We start from the raw sequence: 27,244 nt of genomic DNA, 5'->3' as shown, positions 1-27,244 counted from the left end.
TAGATGCCCATGACCAAAGTTCAATGCTCAGCCTTTGAATCTGCAACATTGTGGATTTTCCAGCTTCCAATTTCCAGCTCCCCTCCGTGATTGAAGGGAACCAGCAGTCTGGTGTGCAGACTGTTGCAATCTGTAAACATGGCACGAAATCCGAAACTGCCAGTTAATGAAAGAAACACTTTAGCGTCTTCTATACTAAATGTGTTAAACCTATGGTTTGCAGACCTTTTGTTTTATCTTGGATTTTAAGACCAGATTAAATATTAATTGAGTTAAAGCTGATTACAGCTGACAATTAGCTCACTAAAAATCCCAAGCATCTCCAGATTTTTTTCCTTTACAGCTCTGCCTGAAGGTACAGTATTGGAACAGTGAAGAATATATTTCATGAAACTGTCAAAGTTTAAAACATTTCACAGAAGTATCAGAGAACATTTTTTCCCCATTTTCAAGAGCTATCAGTGACCAAATATAAATAATTTATATCAATTCTCAACTTCAATTATCCTGGAGCAGTCCCCGCTCCATAGAATTGGTAAATCTGTGCAGTTTCAATGCCATTTTCTGTATTTGTTAGGGTCCCATCCATTGAAATTCAGCCTCCAAATAGACAAGAATTTGAACACTCATTAATGCTCGTTTTGGGGCACATAATTGATGACTCGTTTCCAGCATGCACCAGAACTGGAAGGCTCGAGGCACAAGAGAAAGTAGGCCTCGGGCCTCATTTTAATAATTGCGGCAAGCTGCCAGTGCCTGTCACATTTCCAGAGGCAGCTTGCCATTTTGCTTTGCTCCAATTTGGGCCGACTGCCTCGTTGGTTTCTTTGGTGACCTCCAGCAGTCCCTTTAAGGACCGCTGGTTAAGCCGCTGTAAGTCAAGAATAACTGCACAGTGTAAGTGCCATCTAATCTCCAATTAGTCTCAACAAATTTCACAAACGGGTCCTGAAAGGGACTCAGGCCACTTATTTCAATATTGAAATGAGGCCTGCACTTATTTCAGGCAGCTGCCAGGACCGCCTAGAAAAATGGCCCTGACAAATTTAGCAGTGCCCCGAATGCACGCACAGATCGGGCCCTGGCTGTTGCACTGCTAAATTTGTTATTGTTGCACCCATTTTATGGCTGTAAAATGGGTGCAACGATATTGAAATTCTCCCCCTATGTGTTATAAGAACATAAGAACATAAGAAATTGGAGCAGGAGTAGGCCAATCGGCCCCTCGAGCCTGCTCCGCCATTCAATAAGATCATGGCTGATCTGATCCCAACCACAAATCTAAAGAACACAAGAAGTCGGAGCAGGACCCGGCCACATAGCCCCTGGGCCCTCTCCGCCACCCACAGGGCATTGACCGATCCGAACTCAGCTTCATGTCCAATTTCCTGCCCGCTCCCCATAACCCCTAATTCCCTTTACTTCTAGGAAACTGTCTATTTCTGTTTTAAATTTATCTAATGATGTAGCTTCCACAGCTTCCTGGGGCAGCAAATTCCACAGACCTACCACCCTCTGAGTGAAGAAGTTTCTCCTCATCTCAGTTTTGAAAGAGCAGCCCCTTATTCTAAGATTATGCCCCCTAGTTCTAGTTTCACCCATCTTTGGGAACATCCTTACTGCATCCACCCGATCAAGACCCTTCACAATCTTATATGTTTCAATAAGATCGCCTCTCATTCTTCTGAACTCCAATGAGTAGAGTCCCAATCTACTCAACCTCTCCTCATATGTCCGCCCCCTCATCCCCGGGATTAACCGAGTGAACCTTCTTTGTACTGCCTCGAGAGCAAGTATGTCTTTTCTTAAGTATGGAGACCAAAACTGTATGCAGTATTCCAGGTGCGGTCTCACCAATACAATATAACTGCAGCAATACCTCCTTGTTTTTATATTCTATCCCCCTAGCAATAAAAGCCAACATTCCGTTGGCTTTCTTGATCACCTGCTGCACCTGCATACCAACTTTTTGATTTTCTTGCACTAGGACCCCCAGATCCCTTTGTACTGCAGTACTTTCCAGTCTCTCGCCATTAAGAAAATAACTTGCTCTCTGATTTTTCCTGCCAAAGTGCATAACCTCACATTTTCCAATATTATATTGCATCTGCCAAATCTCCGCCCACTCACCCAGCCTGTCTATATCCCCTTGCAGGTTTTTTATGTCCTCCTCACTCTCTACTCTCCCTCCCATCTTTGTATCATCTGCAAATTTTGATATGTTGCACTCGGTCCCCTCCTCCAAATCGTTAATATAGATTGTAAAGAGTTGGGGACCCAGCACCGACCCCTGTGGAACACCACTGGTTACTGGTTGCCAGTCCGAAAATGAACCATTTATCCCAACTCTCTGCTTCCTGTTCGATAACCAATCCTCCACCCATGCCAGAATATTACCCCCAATCCCGTGATTTTTTATCTTAAGTAATAATCTTTTATGTGGCACCTTGTCGAATGCCTTCTGGAAGTCTAAATACACTACGTCCACTGGTTCCCCTTTATCCACCCTATACGTTATATCCTCGAAGAACTCAAGCAAATTTGTCAGACATGACTTCCCCTTCATAAAGCCATGCTTACAATTTATACAGGCACAATTCTTAAATATAAACTGTTGCATGGGATATACATTTAGAACAGAATGGATGGTTAAAGTGAGTTTGATGCTCCCCTCAGTGTAAAAGAAGTTTGTGTCAGGATTTTTTGCAGCCGTATTGATAGGAACTATATTGAACAGTGTCAGGTGGCTAAGGGGTGTGTATTTACAAATGAGGTCAGTGTGGCATGTTTTGAAAAGAAAAGAAATCCAGTTAGGAGTCCATACACCAATGGTTGATTCATTTCTTTCTTCTCTCCCCATAAAATATAAGGGAGAGAAGCAATGCAACATAAGGTAGTGACAAAGTCTTGTAAATATTACCAGCCTCAATCAGCTTTACTAGACAATTCCTCAGGAAAAACAAGAGAAAAAATGAGAGGGAAAAATGAGAGAAGCAGCTGTTAAATTAAACATCTAAGAGCATTATTATGCCATAATACCACCACCTAGAAGAAAATAAATAGAACTTCCATGTTGTTTATCCCACCAATGGTCATGTACCAAAAGTCTTTTAACACACCCATGCTAAACTCCCATTCAAAACAATGGGAGACAAAGCAATATAACATGAAGCATTAGTAAGCTCTGAGGTCACAGAAGTGCAGGCTTTGCATAGGAAGCAATGGTTTACAATGCCATGATGCACAGAATTGCTTGCAGGAAAGAGATGTCACAGTGTCAGTCCTGGTTATGAAGGGTAATTACATATCATTCTTATTACACGAAAGAAAAACACAGAGAGAAAAATCAGTAAGAAAATGGAGAGATCATTAATGCAATGACCTCTTGGGGTTACTTGCCCTTTAACTAAATAGTGGTGAAATTAGCATGAATTGTAAGTAAATTTCTGCCATCATTTTCATTGGCGTTGCTCTGCAAGCAGGCTAAGCCGTTGTTTTAAATGGAAAACAAAACAAAAAAGATTAAGGGCAATCTGAAGCCAACAGCAGCTGAGTTGACATGGAAAACTATTGTGTTCATCACACATATGGTCCTGTAGCACTAATCTTTCAAACATACTTATGACTATTAGCCCACTGGTAGATCCAGTATGAAGAGCATCTCATTAAGCTGAGTGTTTATTTAGTGAGTTTTGATTACAAAGTAAATATGAATTCTAACACTGATGACACCTCAATTTTATATGTGTTTACTCTAAAATTGTAATCAAATCTCACTTGGCTTTTTGCAAAAATATCCAAATTATTGTGTCATCTTAACAACAAAACGGTTTTGTGTGCCAATTTTTGGACCAAACTACAATAATAGAAAGTATATAATTCTTAAGACTAATTTTCATTCAGATAATTTTTTTGCTGAAAAATCTGAATTGCTTTGGAGAGGAATTTGACTATTCCCTTTTAAGAAAGACAGACTTGCATTTGTATAGCGCCTTTCACAACCTCAGGATGTCCCAAAGCACTTTACAGCTAATTAAGTACTTTTGAAGTGTAGTCACTATTGTAATGAAGGAAACGCAGCAGCCAATTTGCGAACAGCAAGGTCCCACAAACAGCAATGTGATAATGACCAGATAATCTGTTTTAGTGATGTTGGTTGAGGGATAAATATTGGCCAGGAGACCAGGGAGAACTCCCCTGCTCTTCTTCAAAATAGTGCCATGGGATCTTTTAAGTTGCACACAAACAGGGTTACTGCCAAACTTCTTCCAAAGTTACGCTGGTGGTAAGGGAGAAGCCTCAAGGAAATTCCCAGCATTTTTTAGCACAGGAGTACAGCAGGTTTTCTTCATTGGTGAAAAACAATACTTCAAGGGAAAGCTTGGTGCAGAGGAAATGACTATGAACGTAGTTACCTTTTATGTCTCCTATACTAACAGTTTTTGAACTTTGCACAGTGGTTTGGGTGTATTATTCAAGTAAAAGACTGGTGCGCAGCCACTGGGAAAATGACATTTTATGAAGCAGAAAGTGGAAAATTGATATTATGGAACAGGATCAAGAGGATGGGTATTCATTAGGTAAGTTTTTGGAGTGTCAGATAGTCTGCCAAACCTCACTGTCCATGGCACACAAGTAAATAATGCCATTTGGGCAATGTAGTGGAGAGCTGTTGGCCATTGTGGAAACTCCGCAAGAGTCAGTGGCTTCAAGAAAGATGGGAAAATAACTGGAAGGAAAAAAAATTCATAACACAGCTTAAGATTTGGCTCAGGTTAAAAAGAAACATTTGTACTTTGCTCACGTAATTTATTGCATCATCAAAACTATGAGATCTGTTTCCTCTTTATAATATGCACAGAACTGTCCTGTTCTGATATCTGCTCAGATCACAAGGTACAAGAACACTTCAGTTTAAAGCATATGAGTCAAATGTAAAAGCCTTCTGTCCATTGGTACCTGCCAGAATAGATACAAATGAAATCCACTTATGCATAGCCATAGAATAGTACAGATTAGAGTCTGTTTCAAGGAAGGAACACATCTCAAACTTGACATTGCATTAATGAAGTTCTCTAGCTTTTTCTCTCACTGTTTATAACATCATCTAAACCCTTCGATGTGGATGTTCTACTGCCTCATAACTCAGTCCAGCCAATGTCAATCGTTCAAATAACACTAATGGTCTGTTGCTCTAATTGTATAATCCCTGATCTGTGATAGTTTTTGGAAACAAGAGGTATAATTGTAACTCAAATAAATTTGGTTAGTGTGCTACCAAAGGAAATGACTCTGGATAAAACCCTAAAGGTTGCTACAAATCTAGAATAATAAGTGGCTTGCACTCATTCAATTTCGACAGCATCAAAGTCCATGAACAACAACAAAGCTAGGCGCCCAATAGCAAGATTAAATCACCTCCTCCCAAATATCTGTTATGCTTTGGTAAATATTTGCGTTCATTAAGTTGAGGGACATTAATAATGCAAATTTGGAATTCTTTTCAGCTGTGAGTACCGAGTATCATCCCCTAGCACTCTCAGATCAGTAATTGCATGGCCATATTCAAGCTTCCTGCTCTCTACTCCAAGAACGTGTGTAATCCCAACCTCAGAGGATATCCTCGAATTTAAAGGTATCAATTTTCTATTTCCAACAATAGCTATCCTGTGGCCTCAATGACTGAAACTACAAATTTAGTAACAATCTGTACTGTATAGGGGCCATTTTTTTCAAGGAGACTTTCCTCCCATTAGTTTAGATTTCAGGCCCCACTGGTAAAAGAACAGTTTTCTTCTTTGCCGCATAATTGTGTGAAGCTCTCCTGCAGGTGCATAGCCGTGCTAGACCTGAGTGTGGGTCAGAAGATTATAGCTACGATTCTTTGACTAGTGCTTGCTGCTAGTGAGGCTCCTCAGGGGCTGTCGAGCCTTGGAACATTACCCCTATATTGTCTATCAGTTTAAGAAAACATTTTATAAATTTCACCATTAGGCAGAGATGCTGCTTGATGAGAAACAGATGGTGTGATTTAGGTTAGAGAGTAATAAAGAGTTTATGATATTGCTGCCAGATGTTTATGGTATCATGTGACTGGTACATTATTGATTTACTTATTTCAGTAGAATACAGGAAAATACACAATACATTAAAAATATATTAAATAAGTGACTCATTTATTACTGAAATCAAGGTCATGTATAATAGCTGAGAAATTATTGTTGGCGATAAACATGTAACATGTTCATATAACATTACTTCGTCTGCTATTTTTGCACAGCAGTTAACCCAATTATTGTAAACTAGTTATTACCTCTGCTAATACAATGGACAGATAAATGTCATGCAAGCGCGTCATGAGTTTGTCCGTGCATAATGCCAAAAGTAATTTCTGTGCTAGTTCTCTCAACTTCATTATTATTTTATTTAATCAGAGCAAGTAGGGCATTACTTGAGATGCAATTTATCCTGTCTGGAGACATTCCACGAAATCAAGACGCTTGTCTGGGAATAGTATATTAATTAAGGCATAATTAACTTCTAATAAATGAATAAATATATTCAATGAGCCCGTGAGGTTATATGGAACTAGTAAATTTAGAGCAGATTAGGCAATTGGTTTAGTAGTAAACTTTTGTCTTGAAATCTAGTCCAAACATAATAACCTGTACAGGTTTTACATGTATTACCATAGCCACGGGATGAATTCACACAGTGCGATATTAGTAACAAATGCATTCATTCCTCTGTCCACTATTTTAATGAAAGAGTTAACCCAGTTAAAATAAATGGACTAACTGGCTTGCTAAAATAGCAGACAAAGAAGTTTCACACAAATGTGTCAATGTGTCTGTTACTTATATTGCACAATGCAACTTTAACCTACTAGTCTGTTACAGATCAAGCTGCTGTGTTACAATTTCAGTGGATGAAAATGGGTCGTGTGGAAAAAAGAACCAATTAAAATGACTCCAAAAGTTCAGTGATCCCTCTGATACCAAGAAAACTGAAGTGGACCAAATCCGATTATGGCATTTATAAGGTGCTGGCTCATAAAACTATCTTTCTTTCCACTATGATTGAATTCCTTATCTTGGTCTCCTGGAGTTGCCAACAGCCCTCCAGTACAGTTCCTCCTCCAAGTGGCTAGTCTGCACAAGTAAACTTGGATAGTGATGTCAGTAGGCTAATCAACTATAGGAGACATCAACTTCAAGCCTGGTTCTCTTATCGATCAAATACTCAGTCATCCAAGCCTTTGCAATTAGATTTCTTTCTTTAATTTAAGAACAGTTCCACTATGTGCAAAATATGGACATGATTTGATAAAAGGCAAATTAAAAAAGACACTACAGTTTTCAGAGGACACTCTTCCACCATGCCAACTTTGATGTAACTTTGAAAGAGATGGAAATGACTTTAAATTAATTCAAATATTCAAGTTATAGTCTGTTACTGCTGCAAAAGATACCAAATAACAAATGCTGCAAACACATCCTTAATAGCAGTAAGGTTGTATGCCTCATGCACCAAATGTAAAACCAGACTGTCGTTTGTCATTTTGGAATATTTGATAATCAGGCATAGTGCATGGTATCATTATCATATTTAGCTGAAGTCTACATTGTGTGTGCCAAAATTAATCAGACAAGACAACTGCACTGTCAGTGGCACACAATTCAAATTTATATAAAAGATACAAAACTGCAAAACAATTGAAAAAATTACTCGTGATAACCTTAAAGCCACGTTTATCGAGATCTATTTTTGAAGCAAAGAACGTAATTTGTTTTAGAAAATGAGTTCTTGTTATATCAGACGGTTGCTATTTTGTAGGAGTGGAAGTGAGTGGCAAGCTGCCAGCAATCCAATCACTAAAAGGTGTTCAGGTATGACCATTTCAAGCACCAGTACCTTATCGTGTATTCACCAGAGAACTGCCTGTCATTGAGCAAGTGCATATGCTGATAAAATGCTAGATCTAAAAGCGACAATTAGTAGGTCAGGTTGGGTGACTGCAGTAGGTTAAAGCAACAGACTCAAAAGTGCCCTTTGTGTTGGCACACCATGTTTAAAAAATAGCCCAGAAGTGGGCAACTGAAAAAATAAGCTCTCACTGGTGAGAGTCGCATGGAAAAGGGTTTTGACAATGTCAACCTAGGCCGAAACACAATCTGCTTCTAATGTAGCAGTCTTGGGTCAGATAAACAGACGTGAAAGGTGCTACAGAATGTACATCCATTTTAAAAAAATGTTCTTCATCTTTCCTGAACGAAAGGATTCGTGTTAGTCTATTGTTCCATGGGTAGCAGTCGCCCTCTATACCTCGTTCATTCTTCATGTGTGAACCCTCACAACACAATAAATGTCAGCACTTGGACTCTAGCAGAGTGGAGGGAGATTACATCACAGCATGTCTCCACCCAAAGTACACACATGCATACATTCTGAGTGACTGCAAGTCCTAACCCAGGGAAAGTGGAGACAGTTGTGGCATCCTAAGCACTGTCTTGGCTGAGATCAAAACACACCAAGGATTGTGCTGGGAATTTCTGTCTCTGGATGACTCAGCACCAGACCACGTGGCACCACTGAGGCACTATAGGAACGTGAGAAATTTTATGCCAGTTCAGTTCAGGGCACTGTTTAAAGTTTGGGATTAAGGATACAATGGCTAATTCTCACCTGATCTACTTTGAACTCAAACTAAAACCGTGGTCAGCCCTGAACCTTCCCCGTTCCCGCCAAGCTGGACAGGTTAAAATCGGGGCTTAAGGTTCAGCTCATACAATATTGAGAAAGCAAAATTCAAGTTCAAAAGAAAATCTGGTTTACTACCAAACATTTTGGCAGCTGGGAGTCTCTTTTCTTGATATAAACAGAAATATATCATATTTCATATTAAATATATATAAAGAGGAAATGCATAGCAGGTTGATCGGTATCTAAGAGAGAAAGTTTAGTGTTTCAGTATTAACCGCTTTTCTTACCATGAATATTAATGAAGGGGTATTTCTAAAATATGAGCCTATTTTTCTCTTTTAGATGCTGACCAATCTGTCATGTATTTCCAGCAAGTTCTGTTTTTATTTAGATTTTCAGCATTCATGGTCTTTTTATCTCTACAATTTGAAGAAATGTAATGAGCTGAATAACGACCCATTACTACAGTCCTTACTGCTTATGGCAGGCACGTTGGTGCTAATGCTATTTGCTCGCTATATAAGTTGGACAGTTTATCCCCTCCATCTGCAATAATGATGTTCAGGAGAAACAACTGAAATATCAATGGAACATATATAACACTAAAATGTCAGAGCAATGTTTAAAAAAAAATCATTTATCAAGATTCAGTTATTCCTTTGCAGAAGTATGTAATCATTTTGGATATTTTAGAATATTCCTTAGGTAGGTATAGCCAGAAAGCTGAAAAATAAATGATGATAAGTGAAGTGCAGTTGTAAGGATAGGCAGTGGTGATCATACTACAGCGGAGATGAAAGATCATCTGCCAGCTACATTGCACTTTGGACCTTAGCGAGGTGCTATTTACTGAAGTGGTTATATTACTGGACTAATAATCAAAAGAACACGAGTTCAAATCCTACCATGGCAGATTGAGAATTTAAATTGAGTTTGAAAAATCTGGATATACAAAGATTCAGTAAAAGTGACCATGAAGCTATCTAATTGTCATTAAAAAAAAAACCATCTAGTTCACTAATGTCCTTTAGGGAAGGAAACCTGCCGTCCTTATCCTATACCGAAATGTTACCCTTACCTCTGGCATATATGTGACTACAGTCCCACGCCAACGTGGTTGACTCTTAACCGACCTCTGAACTGGCCTAGCAAGCCACTCGGCTGTATCATACCAGGGATGGGCAATAAATGCTGGCTTTGCCAGCGATGCCCACATCCCCGAGAATTAATAATTTTTTTAATTTGTTATTGCAATCAGTGGTGAGTTGTGCAAGATGTAACCTGACACCAGTTAGAGGTAATTAAGTATATAAGGTAATTGCACATAAATGAGGTGCGAACAACTCAGTAAACACCTGTACCTGCCCGAAATAGGCAACATGAGTAACGCACTCTGAGCGGCGGCTTTGTAATTGATAATACAGTCGCCACCACTTAAAGGTCCACTTCTAAAATGGGTAGTCGCCATTTTAAAAAATTCATTCTTGGAATATGGGCATCGCTAGCAAGGCCAGCAGTTATTGACCATCCCGAGTTGCCTTTGAGAAGTTGGTGATGAGCAGCCTTCTTGAACCGCTGCAGTCCATATAGTGAAGGTACTCCCATAGCGCTGTTAGGTAGGGAGTTCCAGGAGTTTGACCCAGCAACAATGAAGGAACAACAATATATCTCCAAGTCTGGATGGTGCGTGACTTGGAGGGGAAATTAGAGGCAATGCTGCCCTTGTCTTCAGGTGGTCAAGGTCGCGAGTTTGAGAGGTGCTGTCAAAGAAGCCTTGGCGAGTTGCTGCAGTGCTTCCTGTAGATAGTACACACTGCAGCCAGTGGTGAAGGGAGTGAATGTTTAGGGTGGTGGATGGGCTGCCGATCAGGCAGACTGCTTTGTCCTGGATGGCGTTGAGATTCTCGAGTGTTGTTGGAGCTGCACTCATCCAGACAATTGGAGAGTATTCCATCACACTCCTGACTTGTGCCTTCTAGGTTTTGGAGAGTCTTTGGGAAGTAAGGAAGTAAGCCACTCGCTGCAGAATATCCAAACTCTGACCTGCTCTAGTAGCCACACCATTTATGTGGACGGTTCTGTCGAGTTTCTGGTCAGTGGAGACCCCAGAATGTTGATAGTGGGGGATTCGGCGATGGTAATGCCATTGAATGTCAAGTGGAAGTGGTTAGACTCTCTCTTGTTGGAGATGGTCATTGCCTGGCACTTGTGTGGTGCTAATGTTTCTTGCCATTTATCAGCCCAAGCCTGAATGTTGTCTAGGTCTTGCTGCATGCGGACATGGTCTGCTTCATTATCCAAGGAATTGGGAATGGAACTGAATACTGTTCAATCATCAGCAAACTACCCCATTTCTGACCTTATGATGGATGGAAGGTCATTGATGAAGCAGCTAAAGATGGTTTGGCCTAGGATGCTGCCTTGAGGAATTCCTACAGTGATGTCCTGGGGCTGAGATGATTGGCCTCCAACAGCCACAACCATCTTCCTTTGTGCCAGGTATGGTTCCAGCCACTGGAGAGTTTTCCCCCTGATTGCCATTGACTTCAGTTTTACTCGGGCTCCTTGGTGCCACACTCGGTTGAATGCAGCCTTGATGTCAAGGGCACTCACTCTCACCTCACCTCTGGAATTCAGCTCTTTTGTCCATATTTGGACCAAGACTGTAATGAGGTCTGGAGCCAAATGGTCCTAATGGAATTCAAACTGAGCATCAGTGAGTAGGTCATTGGTGAGTACGTGCTGCTTGATAGCATTGTTGACGACTCTTTCTATCAGCTGGCTGATGATTGAGAGTAGGCTGTTAGCCAACCCAGCCAAGTACTGCCCTATTTGCCAAAAAATGCCAACCATTAACCATTTGCATTAACATCAATTTCAAAGTTGCCGGTTATCGCATCTTAAGTTCTCTGTGTATTTCAGGCAGAAACAGTTGTGCTTATTAGTTTGTACCTCATTAAGGTGCACTGAATTCAAGAGCAAACATATGCAAGTAAATAAGTAAATATCACCCTGTTAATGTCCAATTATCGTTTGTGTACTTAAGCCTAATCCTCTCTAAATGGTGTGGGGTTACAGTTTGTACAAAACGCTGACTGCAGTTTAAATAAAACTGCAGGGCAGAGTGGAGCTGGAAACAATTGGGCAAAAGGTCACTACACAGAAAGAACATTCTTGTTATATAGTAATAGCGCTATCATGTTATGCCAGCCATGACGTATAGCGGGCAAATCACGTTCGCACGAACGTGCCCGCTATAAGCGATGGGGACTGTGAAGAAAATGGAAAATGATCAGCGCTTTTTGGCCGATTTAAACGATTGCGGTTTAAGCGATTGGGACTGCACCAGATTTGATTGAAGCAGCCAAGCCTGGGGGAGCATGTGGAACACCATTAGCTCCACTATTATTCATCCCTAATTCTTAAGACTAATGCAAACTGAAAGAAAAACACTGCACTCCCCCACGCTGTCAGTTTTCACAGCCAAACAAACAAGATTGTTCACCATGCTGGGAGAAAGTGCTGAGATTCTGGAAACATTTGACAGAAAAAAAACCTCTCATTATTTCTGGTTCCCTTTTCTTTTCTGCTGATGCTGCTTTAATTGCTGCTTTGAACTTAATGTAATCCATCCAATTAAAACCACTCACATCCCATATAGCAAGAGCTGGGAACCTTATTGACAGGAATGTATGAAATGTTCTTGCTTTGCAACAGGAGATACGACAGAAAAATATCTGTAATTCTACAAAAAACATGCATCCAAAATAGTTTAATTAGGAGCGTATTATGGAGAGTGAGTCACCATTTACATATCTTCAGATGACAACAGTCAGTCAAAAAAGATTTTGAACTCGGTGTCAGATATATTATGATAAAATGATGTTGCTTAGGTAACCGAGCATTTCTGAAAGCTTAGACTGTTACACAACAGTAAGACTGAACATCACAGTGAAATGGAAAAATACTGCAGTAGAATATGAACAGTGACTGTCTCTTTAAACATTTAATCACTGGGCTTGCAGTTTTTGAGTTTTTGGGTTATTTTAGTTATTTGCCAATTTTCTCCTCTTCTCTCCTGATGGACGAATTTTGCAGGAGGATGATTCCACAGGTACCTCGCTCAAGTGGCCATCCTTCATATACAAGTCTTAATAGTGAGTGTCGGGAAGATAATAGAGGGAGACTTTATGCCTAACCTGAACCTGTCCTCTTTCAACAGCCCCATCTTACAGGAGGAGTCACTGCAAAGTGATCAATAATGGGAACTGAGGCTGAATTTTCCCCTTTCTAGCTCAGGAGCACCAAAAGACAATTGTTGCACCCAATCAGCCAACCCAGTCACATTAGCAATTGAACTTGAGGCCTTCTGGCTTTTATCCATTAGGCAATTGAGGGTTGTTACTAATTTAGATTCTTAGATATCTTAGATGTCTTCGATGTTCCTATGAGCATTCAGTAGTGCTAGTCACTCCTGTAAGAAGTCTGAGTATCTTCCAATTCGGATTGTACTTAAATATCCAATATCGAACTACATGATAGCATAACTTAGGGATGTAATATCCTTGTGATCTGGTCTTCTGCATGGGGCATTCTGTGGCCAGTTCTGTCCGAAAATAACATTCATGGTTCTATATATATCATCAGAGCCCGATTTGTAAATTAAAAGGGGCCTACTGCCTGAAACAGGCAGGCACTTTGGCCGCCCTGCAAAAGACCCCAGTTAAAGTTGCAGTGGACTGATCGTCGGGGTTAATGTGGTGAAAAGGTTACCAACGTCATTTTGAGGCTGTTACCATCCTGTTAACACTGATTTCAGCAAGTTAATATTGACCCCCAGATTCTTAAATTATTTGTCTGTCTGTTAGCATTAAATGGCAAAAATCTTCATAATCTGCTAGACCTTCGCTTTCCAGCCATGTGTTTTTGAGCTGACTAATCATTTCTTTATAAGTACTGTCTGGATTCTTTCTTAGGTTCCTTAAGATTTTGTCAGTACACTTCAGGCTTTAAGTCATAAGTCTTGAGAATAGCAAGTCTGCAATATTATAATCCATACTATCAGCAGGATTGACATGAAAAGAAAAAGCAGAATGTTGATAGTGGAAGACTCGGTGATGGTAATGCAACTAATTGTCATGTGAAGGTGGTTTGGCTCTCTCTTGTTTGAGATGGAACTTATGTGGTGTGAATGTTACTTGCCACTTATCATGGATGTTGTCCAGGTTTTGCTGCATGCGGGCATGGGCTGCTTCATTATCTGAGGAATTGTGAATGGGGCTGAACACTGCAATCATCATGTTGGAGGAAAGGTCATTAATGAAGCAGCTGAAGATAGATGGGCTGAATACACTGCCCTGAGGAACTTCTGCAGCGATGTCCTGGGGATGAGATAATTGACCTCCAAAACTACAACCATCTTCCTTTGTGCTAGGTATGGCACCAGCCACTGGAGAGTTTTCCCTCAATCCTCCTTGGTGCCACACCCGGTCGAATCCTGCCTTGATGTCTAAGGGCAGCCACTCTCGCCTCACCGCTGGAATTCAGCTCTTTTGATCATGTTTGGATTAAGGCTGTAATGAGGTCTGGAGCTGAGTAGTCCTGTCGGAACCCAAACTCTCTTCCCACTCACATTCCTCAGCCCTTTTACAATCACACTGTATTCACCATCTTCCCATGGAAATAATTCTACGCAAGCTACCTTACTCTTAAATTCTCAAATCCATCACCATTCGCCCTTTACTTGTCATTACATCTACGTTGCTGTTGACTCATTTAACCACTTACTTTTGTTGCCCGCAAAACTTTCATTGTCTTCCTCACATCGTACACCCGAGTACAAGCTCCAACATCACTCTCTCAAGTCTGAATGGTGCAAACTTGATCGCCACGGACCTAGCCATCTTTGCCAGATCTAGAATGACCATGTCAAACACTACTGTGCTTTGGTCTCCACAATTAAACCATTTGCTGCTCCAGGATCATCTTGGAGAACAAGAGTAATCTCAGGCTCCCCTTTTCTATGACCAAACATCTCCTTAAACCCCTCTTCCCGCCCCCTCCACCATCACTTCAAAAATCAAGTGTAAGGAGCTCATGATCATCAAGATTGAGACTATCCAGGCAGCTTTCTCAGATGCATCCTTCCGTTCCTCTTGCCCTCAGGCTTCACACCCCTAGTCTTTCACCAACGCTAGCCCTGAATCCCCATCTTTCTGCAATTTCTCCCCAACTCCTTCCCTGCTCTCAACAAGCTCATCTCATTCACAAGACTCCTTCAATCTCCTTCGCATTCAACTCCTGGCCACCCAACTCACCTTCCTGGCATCCTTTCCTCAGGCGCCATCCCTCCCCCCTTCAAAACCACCATTATCACCCCTCTATTCAAAAAATTCACCTAAACGTTTCTATCTTCATTAACTCTCCACCCTACCTCTTATCTCCCTTTACTTTCCAAGGTTCTTGAACATGTCGTTGCTTCCAGCTCTGTGCCCATCTCTCCTGTAACACCCTGCTCGAATCCTCCCATTCTGTCTTTCTTCCTTCATATAGCACCAAAATGGTCCTAACCAGGGTCATAAACTACAACCTCTGTGACCGTGACCAACGTCTTTATCCCTCCTCCCCAGCATTCAGCATGATTGACTATGCAATCCTCCTCTGCTCCATCATGCAATGTCTTTGGCCAGCTCTTGCATGATTTGAGCTCCTACCTTGAACAAATGTAGATAGTACACCTTCAACAATGGTTACTTTTCTCTTCCCCGCACCATCACCCCTCCAGCCGCCAAGGATCTATCCTTGGTCACCTTCTGTTCCTCAGCTAAACGCTGCCCCGCAGTGACACCATCCACAAGTACAGGGTCATTTTTCACATGTACACTGATCTATGTCCAGCTCTACCTCCACCACCTCTCTCAACTCTTCGACTGCCTCTCTGCTGGCAGATTGTTTATCCAACATGCAGTCGTTGATGATTCCTAATTTCCTGTAGCTCAACACTGGAAAGATCAAAGCTATCATTTACAACCCTGCCACAAACTCTACTTTTGTGCGATGATTCCTTCCACCTCCCAAGTCACTGTCTCAAGCTGAATAACAACAACAACACCTTGCATTCATATGGCGCCTTTAACGTTGTAAAACATCCCAAGGCAGGAGCGTTATCAAACAAAATTTGACACCAAGGAGATATTAGTGACCAAAAGCTTGGTCAAAGAGGTAGGTTTTAAAGAGCATCCTAAAGGAGGAGAGAGAGATAGAGAGGTTTAGGGAGAGAATTTCAGAGCTTGGGTCCTAGGCAGCTGAAGGCACGGCCACCAATGGTGGAGCGACTAAATTGAGGATGCGCAAGAGACCAGAATTGGAGGCGTGCAGAGATCTTGGAGGGTTAGAGGGTTGAAGGAGGTTACAGAGATGGGGCGGGGGGGGGGGGGGGGGCAAGGCCATGGAGGGATTTGAAAACAAGGATGAGAATTTTTAAAATTGAGGCATTGGTGGACCGGGAGCCAATATAGATCAGCGAGCACAGGGGTGACAGGTGAATGGGACTTGATGCAAGTTAGGATATGGGCAGCAGAGTTTTGGATGAGTTCAAGTTTATGGAGGGTAGAAGATGGGAGGCCGGCCAGGAGAGCATTGGAATAGTCAAGTCTAGAGGTAAGAAAGGCATGGATGAGGGTTTCAGCAGCAGATGAGCGGAGACAGGGGCGAAGACAGTGATGTTACAGAGATGGAAGAAGGCTGTCTTAGTGATGAAGCAGATATGTGGTCGGAAGCTCATCTCAGGGTCAAATAGGATGGCAAGGTTGGGAACAGTCTGGTTCAGCCTCAGACAGTGGCCAGGGAGAGGGATGGAGTCAATGGCTAGGGAACGGAGTTTGTGGTGGAGACGAAAAGACAATGGCTTCCGTCTTCCCAATATTTAGTTGGAGGAAATTTCTGCTCATCCAGTACTGGATGTCGGACAAGCAGTGTGACAAAGGAGAGACAGTGGAGGGGTCGAGAAAGGTGGTGGTGAGGTACAGCTGGGTGTCGTCGGCGTACACGTGGAAACTGATGTGTTTTCGGATGATGTCGCCGAGGGGCAGCATGTAGATGAGAAATAGGAGTGGGCCAAAGATAGATCCTTGGGGGACTTCAGAGCTAATGGTGTGGGAGAGGGAAGAGAAGCCATTGCAGGTGATTCTCTGGCTACGACTGAACAGATAAGAATGAAACCAGGCGAGGGCAGTCCCACCCAGCTGGGCGACGGAGGAGAGGCGTTGGAGGGGGATGGTGTGATCAACCGTATCAAAGGCTGCAGACAGGGCGAGAAGGATGAGGAGGGATAGTTATCATGGTCACAATCACATAGGATGTAATTTGTGACTTTGATAAGGGCCGTTTCAATGCTGTGGCAGGGACAGAAACTTGGTTGGAGGGGTTCAAACATGGAGTTGCGGGCAAGATGGACACGGATTTCGGAGGTGTCAATACATATAAGGACTTTTGAGAGGAAAGGGAGGTTGGAGATAGAGCGGTAGTTTGCAAGGACAGAGGTGTCAAGGGTGGGTTTTTTGAGGAGGGGTGATGATGGCAGATTTGAAAGGTAGGGGGATAGAAGGAGAGGGAACCTTTAGTATCAGCTAACATGGGGGCCAAGAAAGGAAGTTAGGTGGTCAGCAGTTTGGTGGGAATAGGGTTGAGGCAGGAGGCGGGTCTCATGAACAAGATGAGCTCGAAGAGGGCATAAGGGGAGATATGTGAGAAACTAGAGAAAGATGCAAGTTCAGGGCTAAGGCAAGGGGGAACCTTAAGGGAAGTTTAGCTTGGTGGGCTAAGGGTTGGAGGGAAACGGCAGAGGCAGCAGAATGGATGGCTTGGATCTTAGTAACAAATAAGTCCATGAGCTCCTCATGTTGTTGGAGGTGAGGGTGGAGGGGGCAGGGGAGGAGAGTTTAAGAAGACTGTTTGTAGTGAAGAGAAGCCGGGGGTTATCTTTTCATTCCAGGATGATCCTGCAATGGTGAGCAGTTTTGGCAGAGGAGAGCAGGACCCAATAGTGCTTTATACAGTCCAGCCAGATCTGGCAAGATTATTTGTAACCTTGGCGTCCTGCTCAACCCTGTTCCGAATTTTAGACTATATATTCTCTTCATCATTAAGACTGTGTAAATTCCACCCCTGCTTCTACTTCAGCCCCTTGGCCACAGTGCCTGTCACCTCCAAAATTGAGTACTCCAACACTCTCCTTGCTGGCCTCCCTTTCTCCACCCCCCATGAATTGCACGGTGTTCAAAACTCTGCTGCACATATTCAGATCTTACATTAAGTTCCACTCGGCCATCAGCCCTGTCCTAATTGACCTACACTGGCTCCCTATCCACCAATGGCATAGAAATTGGTTTGCGCCAGCCTCCAGATCCTTCCAAGGCCTCACCCTACACCATCTCTGCAATTTCCTCCAGCCCTAAACCTATGTCTAAACACTCCCTTTCTTTTATTGGCTTTTAGTGCATCTACCCCCTCCTTTTGCCCCACTATTGGTGGCACAGCCCTCAGCTGCCTGGGTCCTATTCAATGGAATTCCCTCCCTAACCCTTTCTTCCTCTCTCTCCATGTCTCCTTGATTAAAAACCTTCTCTTATCAACCAAGATTTTGGTCTCCCTCCTAATCTGTTCCTTCTTGGATGAGTGTCCATTTTCCTGACGCCTATCTATGAAGTGCCTTAGTTAATCCTTTTATGTTAAAGATGCTATATAAATTCTAGTTGTTGTTGTTCAATTTGAGTCTTCGGAGGTGGAGTTCTTCAGTCATTGCCAACTATTTGTACCTGAGCCTGAGCATACGATGAGGGGCAGTCACACCACTGGGAGTGTACTATAGACCCCCAAACAGTCAGAGGGAGATAGAAGAGCAAATATGTAGGCAAATTTCTGAGAAGGGCAAAAACAAAAGGGCACTAATAGTAGGGGATTCCAACTACCCTAATATTAACTGGGATACAAACTGTGAAGAGTATAGAGGGGACAGAATTCTTAAATTGCATTCAGGAGAACTTTTTTAGCCAGTACGTAGCAAGCCCAACAAGAGAGGGGCATTTCTGGATTTAGTTTTAGGGAATGAAGCTGGGCGTGGAAGGAGTATCAGTGGGAGTCCATTTTGGTGGTAGTGATCATAATTCAGTTACATTTAGCATAGTTATGGAAAAGGACAAAGAAAGAACAGGAGTAAAAGTTCTCAATTGGGGAAAGGCAAATTTTACTGAGCTGAGAAATGATTTAGCAAAAATGGACTGGATACAGCTGCTTTAAGCTAAATCAGTGTCAGAACAGTGGGAGGCATTCAAGGGAGAGATTCAAGAGGTTCAGAGTAAATACGTTCCCACAAAGAAAAATGGTGGGACTGCCAATTCTAGAGCCCCCTGGATGTCAAGGAGCATACAGGATAAGATAAGGCAAAAAAGGAAAGCTTATGTCAGACACCGAAAGGTCATTGCTACAGAAAGCCGAGAGGAATATAGAAAGTGCAGGGGTGAAATTAAAAAGGAAATTAGGAAAGCAAAGAGAGGGCATGAAAAAATATTCGCAAGTAAAATCAAGGCAAACCCAAAGATGTTTTATAAATACATTAAGACCAAGAGGATAACAAAGGAAAGAGAAGGGCCTATTAGAGACCAAAAAGGTAACCTACATGTGGAGGCGGAAGATGTTGGTATGGTTCTCAATACTTTGCATCTGTCTTCACAAAAGAGATGGACGATGCAGAGATTGTAGTTGAGGAGGAGGAGTGTGAAATATTGGATGGGATAAACATAGTGAGAGATGAAGTTTTATGGGGAATGGCATCCTTGAAAGTAGATAAATCACCAGGGCCGGATGAAATATATCTCAGGCTGTTAAAAGAATCAAGGGAGGAAAGAGCGGAGGCTCTGACCATCATTTTCGAATCCTCCCTGGATACAGGCGTGGCACCAGAGGATTGGAGGACTGCTAACGTTGTACCATTGTTTAAAAGAGAGAGAGAGATAGACCGAGCAATTACAGGCCAGTCAGTCTAACCTCAGTGATGGGCAAATTATTGGAATCCATTCTGAGGGACAGGATAAACCGTCACTTAGAAAGGCACGGGTTAATCAAGGACAGTCAGCATGGATTTGTTAAGGGAAGGTCGTGTCTGATTTTTTGAGGAGGTAACAAGGAGGGTCGATGAGGGTAGTGTGTTTGATGTAGTCTACATGGATTTTAGCAAGGCTTTTGACAAGATCCCACATGGCAGACTGGTCAAAAAAGTACAAGCCCATGGAATCCAAGGGAAAGTGGCCAGTTGGATCGAAAATTGACTCAGTGGCAGGAAGCAAAGGGTAATGGACGACGGGTATTTTTGTGACTGAAAGGATGTTTCCAGTGGGGTTCCACAAGACTCAGTACTAGGTCCCTTGCTTTTTGTGGTATATATTAATGATTTGGACTTAAATGTCAGGGGCATGATTAAGAAGTTTGCATATGATACAAAGATTGGCCGTGTGGTTGATAGTGAGGAGAAAAGCTATAGACTGCAGGAAGATATCAATGGACTGGTTGGGTGGGCAGAAAAGTGGCAAATGGAATTCAATCGGGAGAAGTGTGAGGTAATGCATTTGGGGAAGGCAAACAAGGCAAGGGAATACACAATAAATGGGAGGATACTGAGAGGTGTAGAGGAAGTGAGGGACCTTGGAGTGTATGTCCACAGATCCCTGGAGGTGGCAGGACAGGTAGATAAGGTGGTTAAGAAGGTGTACGGCATACTTTCCTTTATTAGCTGAGGCACAGAATATAAGAGTAGGTAGGTTATGCTGGAACTGTATAAAACACTAGTTAGGCCACAGCTTGAGTACTGTGCACAGTTCTGGTCACCAAATTAGAGGAAGGATGTAATTGCACTAGAGAGGGTGCAGAGGAGATTTACGAGGATGTTGCCAGGACTGGAGAATTTTAGCTATGAGGAAAGATTGGATAGGCTGGGGCTGTTTTCTTTGGTACATAGGAGGCTGAGGGGTGATTTAGTTGAGGTGTATAAAATTATGAGGGGCCTAGATAGAATGAATAGGAAGGACCTATTTCCCTTAGAATAGGTCAATAACCAGGGGGCATAGATTTGAAGTGATTGGTAGAAGGATTAGAGGGGAGCTGAGGAAAAACCTTTTTCACCCAGAGGATGGTGGGGGTCTGGAACTCACTGCCTGAAGGGTGGTAGAGGCAGAAACCCTCATCTCATTTAAAAAGTACCTGGATATGCATCTAAAGTGCCGTAACCTACACAGCAACCGACCAACTGCTGGAAAGTGGGATTAGGCTGTGTGGCTCATTTTCGGCCCATGCAGACACAGATGGGCCGAACGGCCTCCTTCTGTGCCGTAAATTTTCTATGATTCTATGATGAGTGGCATGGTAGCGGGTGCTGATAGTACGTCTTCTCGCATTCCTGGCAGCCATTCCCTGCTTCTGCTTGTCCTCTCCCATTAAGCCAAGTGGCTGGGGAGCAGTGAAAGCATTCTCTATCATAGAGAACTTTCTGTCAGCAGAAACTTGGTGATAGCTGCAAAGCCCACTTCGTATGGGGAGGAGGGGAGGGGGCTAAGAGCACGTCACACATATGATACATGTAGATTGGAATTGGGTGGTCCAGCTGCTTAAGCAAGAATCATTCATGAATCATTGAGCACAACAAGCTAACGTGGGACTTAAGTGCAATAATACATGCCACACTCAATGCTTACAAAGGAATTTCAGGTCAGGTGGAACAGGTGAGAATCACGTAATTGGATGTCACCTGCCATTGCTAGCTAGTATCATTTAATTACATCAGACATATTGCTTTACAAGCACAGTCATTTCTGTGATTATAAGTCAAATCTGAGTTCACTTAAAAAAAACTTTTAAATACATCATATAAAAATGCCATTCTTAGCCGGTAAGCTTCTTTGACAACAACCTTTCCACAGAAACCCAAAAATAATAGGCCAGTCAGACTTTAAGAGTTTCGTCAATTCTAAATTTCTGTAGAAGCAAGGAAAAAGATGAAAATAATTTAGCCATTTACAGAGACTAGGGGGTGGAAATTCATCTTGGGTTGTAGCACAAAACGGGCAGTGTCACATCGACCGCCTGTTATATTCCCCTCTCGATATTCAGTGCTACTGAAGTCAATGGGACTAAATAACGGGCACAGTATGTAACAGGCAGCCGATGTGATGCAGCCTGTTTGGCACCACTGCCCAAGACAAATTTCTACCCCAATGTTGTAAGGAGGAATGCTACTGGACTGATCATTATTTAGGAACTGTTTCTCAACTTAGATGAGATGGGAACTCACTTATTATCAGCGTTTACTTGGCCTTCTTCAAGTTGAGTCACATTTCTGTAATGACCTTTCCCAAACAAGTGGACATTTCAGACATCCAAACCACTCAACATTAATTTTACTGCCAGCTTCTTTGCAGCACAACAACAATGCAGGCTCAAAAGTTTGCCAATGAAGGAGTGCTTGGAGAAGGTAGTAAACCATATGGCTTTCTAACCAGAAAACATTTTTTCAGGAACTCTTTCATAAACTCAGTGCTTTTATTCCCATTGTTTTCTCCATCTCCCTTTTATCGTCCTTCTCCAAATACACATCAAATGACTTTCACTTTCATACTGCCTCCCTCAAGCGTGATGCATAGAACAAATTGGATCATTGACTTCCCCATGACCACAGTCAAGGTTGTTTTGTGATTGTCCAACAAAAAGGTAGGCTTGCTGCAAGGAAAACAAAGTACATCTGTGTTTTTTTCCTCCCTTTCAGATGGTGTAACCTGCCATGATATCTAGAGGAGACAAAGTATTGTTTCATAACAGCATTGAAACAAGTCTAGCCAAGTAATAATTTCAAAAAAAGGATTTAAGGTATTCATATTATTGATTGTTCAGGAGAGGCCTTACTGTATAGAAATATGCTTGCATTGGTGATTCCAAGCTTGTTGCCTGCCACGCACGTATAGTTGCCATAGTGATCCTCCGTGGCATTAGTGACGATGAGAATAGACCGACTGCCCAAGTTCTGGATCTGGATGCCTTGTGAGCTGTTATATATGCTGACGAGAGAGGAAAGAGAAAAAAAATCATAAGTCACTAATCTAAGACTACTGTGAAAGGAATAGCTCTTCTTGGCATCTAAAGCAATTTATATTCTGCAATCCCAATTCTGGTTTTCTACATTATTCAGAATGCTACTGTATATTTATATATACACTATGTGTGAAAAAGTACAACATGTACATGTGTCTGTGATGGTGCATTCTATACATGTGGGCGAGTAAGTGCAGTGTCCATCTTGTACCAACCCTTTTTCAATAATGGACTGATTTTACACAATTTCTTATCACATTCAAACAGCTCAGATCATTTTGTAAAATGACTTACTTTATGAAGCACTGTGACTATTACTGCACGGGCAAATGTTCTCATGTTGTAATGTTCATTATGTTAAGGTAGGGGAAGGGGAAAACAGCTGATTTAGAAAATAAAGACTGATGGAAGTAGAAAACATAGAGGAACTAGATGTTACAAAACAGAGCAAGGGCTGGTAGATGACAGTTTAAGTGCAGACACTGATACAAGAGATAAGTGTATATGAGTATAATGATATGATACACAGGGAAATAACGGCAAAATAAACAAACACATCAGTCTAGGGAGTGGGGGAAATGTATGCCTCAAAGCTCAGTAAATAAATACTTAGGAATAAAATGGGAGACCTGCATGTCCTTGGTGGAGAGAATGGCAATTATATCATAGGCATCAGAGAAACCTAGTTCAACAATGACATGGCTTGCATATAATTTGATTATAATGGATACGGATCTATTTAGTACATGTGCAGGCAAGATGTAAACGCTGTGAATAGAGATATGAGGGGAAGGAAATTAACTAAAGGCATCTGCTAGACCACAGGAGAGATTGGACCATGAATTTTACAGTCAAATAAGGGAAGCATGTACAGGAACAGATGCAGTTATTATGAGTGATTTAAATTTAACAGGGATAGACTGGGAAATCTATAACAAATAGAATAGGAGTGAAATCTTGATGCTGGACACATTATGGATTGTTACATGGAAACAATTGGTCAAGCAGGGCATGAGAGCCAGGGCACTATTGGACCTGACATTAACTAACAACAAGGAAATGGTAGAGTAAGTCAGAGAATGTCTTGGCAGTAGTGACATATCATGGTGAACATTAAGGTTAGACATGATGAAAAAGAGAATAAGTACAATGCGACATTCAACTTTAAATAGCCAGATTTTAAGGAATGAGGGAACTGGACTGGACAGCACTGATAGAAGCATGGAAAAAAAGTGGATCATCTTTAGAAATATTAGACACAGACACCAGTAACTTCTGCGAAGGTTGTCCCGATCTCCTGTCGTAACTTCGACAGCAGTTTGGCGGAAACTCTAGAGTAATGCCGTTTATACCATTTCTCCGCGGTTTCTACCACTCTTCCACCAAAGTTATCGAAGGAGATTAGGGAAACCCTGCAGAAATTCTATCCCAGAGTACAGAACAGATACATGCCACTGGGGAAGAAGGGTTACAGAGAGAAAAGACCAATGTGGGCACCCCTCATTTAATCTGCTTATGTCCCTTTGTAACTTCCTGCTCCCATCTATATATAACTCTCTATGTCTCCTAACTTATGAATTTGGATGTGCAACTTTCTATTTCTTCATCCAAGTCATTAATATATATTGTGAAAAGCTGAGGTCTCAGTACAGATACATCCTGCCAATTAGAGAATATTCTTTTTATCCCTACTCTATGCCTCCTACCTCTTAACAACCCATGTCACAAGGTTACATCCAATTCCATGCACTTTTATTTTTGATAATAATCTCTTGTGCAGAACCTTATAAAATGCCTTATTCTTAAGGAAATAAATTGAACCCAATGATATGCTTGAAATTGCCACAAACTCCCGAACCAGGAGACACAGGCTGAAGCTTAGAAGAGGGAAGGTGAACAGGCTGTTTAGATTTAAGTATGTATTAGGGGGTGGTGAACATATGGAATGAACTGAGCAGGGAGGCAGCTGGTGTAGAAAATTTTATGGGATAATTGGATAGTTATTTGAAGGATTGGGCATTTGAGATGTATTAGTTTTTGAAACCAACGAGAAAGACTGCTGGGATTCTTTTCCAGTCTTGTATTTCCTATGTTCCTAAATGTAAAATAAAAACAAGGCTTGTGACCTAATTATGTATTTGTTATAGAAAAGGCTTGTTGCTTATTATTGCATGTAACTGCAAAGATGTGTTGGGTATTGTGTATAGTTAATTAACAAGGTCTGGTACTTATTATGCAAATCTAATTGATAAAACCTGTTGCCTCCTATAGACATGCAAAGGTTTGTTACCAAATGTGTATTACTGAGTGTTTGGGGAACCTTTCAAATGTTTCTACACTGTGTTTCGTGTAGCTTTCTCCAGTTGCTGCCATTAGGTCATTAAACAGTATGGTAATTAGATGATTTGTAACAGGATAAAGAGTATGTACATTTGGCTCAATACACTAATTAGTTAAATAGTTGCTTGGTTTGGTAAATTGGCTACAGTTATATAATATACAAAGCATATTAATAATTAATGTCTTCTGAAAGAGTCCACTAGGATTCTATTAATTAGACAGATGGAGTATATATATACGAGTATATTTGTACTAGTTTTGTACAATGTCTTTCTGAAGTATGTGTTAGACTATATTTATCACTTTATCCTTTCATAAGCCTCAGCAAGATAAGACAACTCAATAGAATTCACACGCGTGACCAAGTAGTTTGCATGCATATACATGCATATGTAACCTGTAAGTCATGTGTGCGTACACAGGTGTAGGTTTGTTTGGGTACCGATTATGTTAGAGAGAGATTTTTATGTACAATTGAACCTTGAAGTCAGAATTGATGAATCAAATAGACTGTGTATGTTAAAATACCATAATATTGTAAAAGTTATTTGCCATGGCTATTGTCTTTTGAACTGTATTCTGTTGTAATAATTTATTCACTGTGCAGTAATGCTGCAATATTTACAATGAATCCATATAATAGCTGCACTCAGTTCAGACACATGTACATACTCCAGTCCTAAGTGTTCATACTTTTGAGTTTCTATTGTACATATATTATGATAAAAAACTTTTATATACACATCAGTGTATATGCATCTTACATGCCCACATACATTATATATTACATTTAATGGCCTGAATTGTCTGACTGTAATGCCAACGGTAACCCACTCATTTAAAATATGTTACCATTATAGTTACATTCAAAAAAACTAGGTCAATGTGTATAACTTGTGGTGTGAGCATATACAATATAAAATGCAGGTAGAGTGCATCCATATAGTTTTATGCAAGAACAATATGTATTTTTATTTGTACATGATAAAATTTGCTTTCATATAGCACTTTATCGTGTAGTGTATGGACTGTTGTTAAGTAAACAAATGTAGCAGTAATTTTGCACACAATAAGGTAACATATGTAACAGCAATGATATGAATGTGTTGGCTTGTTTTTTGGTAGTACTGATTGAGGAACGAATGTTGGTCAAGACACCGAGCGAGCTTTCTGCTCTCTTTTTAATAGTGTCACAGTATATTTAATATTAATCAGCTGAAGGATGTCACATCTGATCTCTCAGTATTGCACTGGAATGTCTGCCTAAATAATGTCCTCAAGTCCTGGTGTGGGGCTCGAGTCCACAGCCTTCTAATCTAGTGGCAACAGTGTTACCACTTGAGCCACACTGACACTAGTATCTATACACATGTACATGTATGAGTAAGTATGCTATGTATCTGTTTGCACATGTCTGGAGCTGAATTTCCTCAACCGTTCCACTAGACACCCACAGCAACTCCGGGGGGGAGGGGTTCAGCAGAAATGACTTGGAAAAGACCAAGACTCGTACACCAGAACCCAACCTCAGTACGGAAATCTTGCTCAGCGTTATAAGGGATGGAGCCTCCGTTCATGTTTTATAAGGCCGTCCATGTCAGAGGGGGCAAGGCTGGGGCAGGTATTCCCTGTTTCCCTGAATCATAAGGGACCTGGCATAAGACTGAAGGCCAGTATACCCAGTCAGATGAGGCATATTGACCTCTAGAAGGTCAGAAGTGCACCCAATGGGTGTACCAGGCCAAGGAAGATGCGAACATTTAAATAAAAATGTTTGTATCAGCTCCATTACACAGAGCACAAAGGAGGGCAGAATGACAGGGTAGGGGGTTGGGGGAAGACACCTGGGCTCCCCCAGGATAGCTGGAGGATGTCAGAATTTCTGACAGCATGGGACAGGCAATTGTCTGAGAAGTGTGAATAGTACCGGTCCCATGCAAATATGATGCCCTCCACTGATGCTGTAAACTCCAAAGGAGTCTGCGCTAGAGGGCACTGGTGAGTGCAATACCAGTGCAACTGTTGGGATCACAGCCTGTGGATGTTTGGTCCCAGTATGTGTCAGTGT

At 41.6% G+C, this 27,244-nt stretch overlaps 1 protein-coding gene across 1 annotated transcript in view; it reads right to left on the bottom strand.

Annotated features, from left to right (window-relative positions):
• Window positions 1-27,244, bottom strand: part of LOC137327226 (limbic system-associated membrane protein-like) — a 693,787-nt gene that overhangs the window by 79,104 nt on the left and 587,439 nt on the right. The window contains exon 6 of the mRNA XM_067992822.1: window positions 22,651-22,802. Coding sequence (XP_067848923.1) covers window positions 22,651-22,802 — 152 coding nt within the window. The remainder of the gene's footprint in view (window positions 1-22,650; window positions 22,803-27,244) is intronic.

The sequence above is a fragment of the Heptranchias perlo genome, chromosome 11, assembly GCF_035084215.1.
Source record: "Heptranchias perlo isolate sHepPer1 chromosome 11, sHepPer1.hap1, whole genome shotgun sequence".
NCBI classification, from domain to species: domain Eukaryota; kingdom Metazoa; phylum Chordata; class Chondrichthyes; order Hexanchiformes; family Hexanchidae; genus Heptranchias; species Heptranchias perlo.
This window is presented reverse-complemented; position numbering and strand designations above follow the sequence as displayed.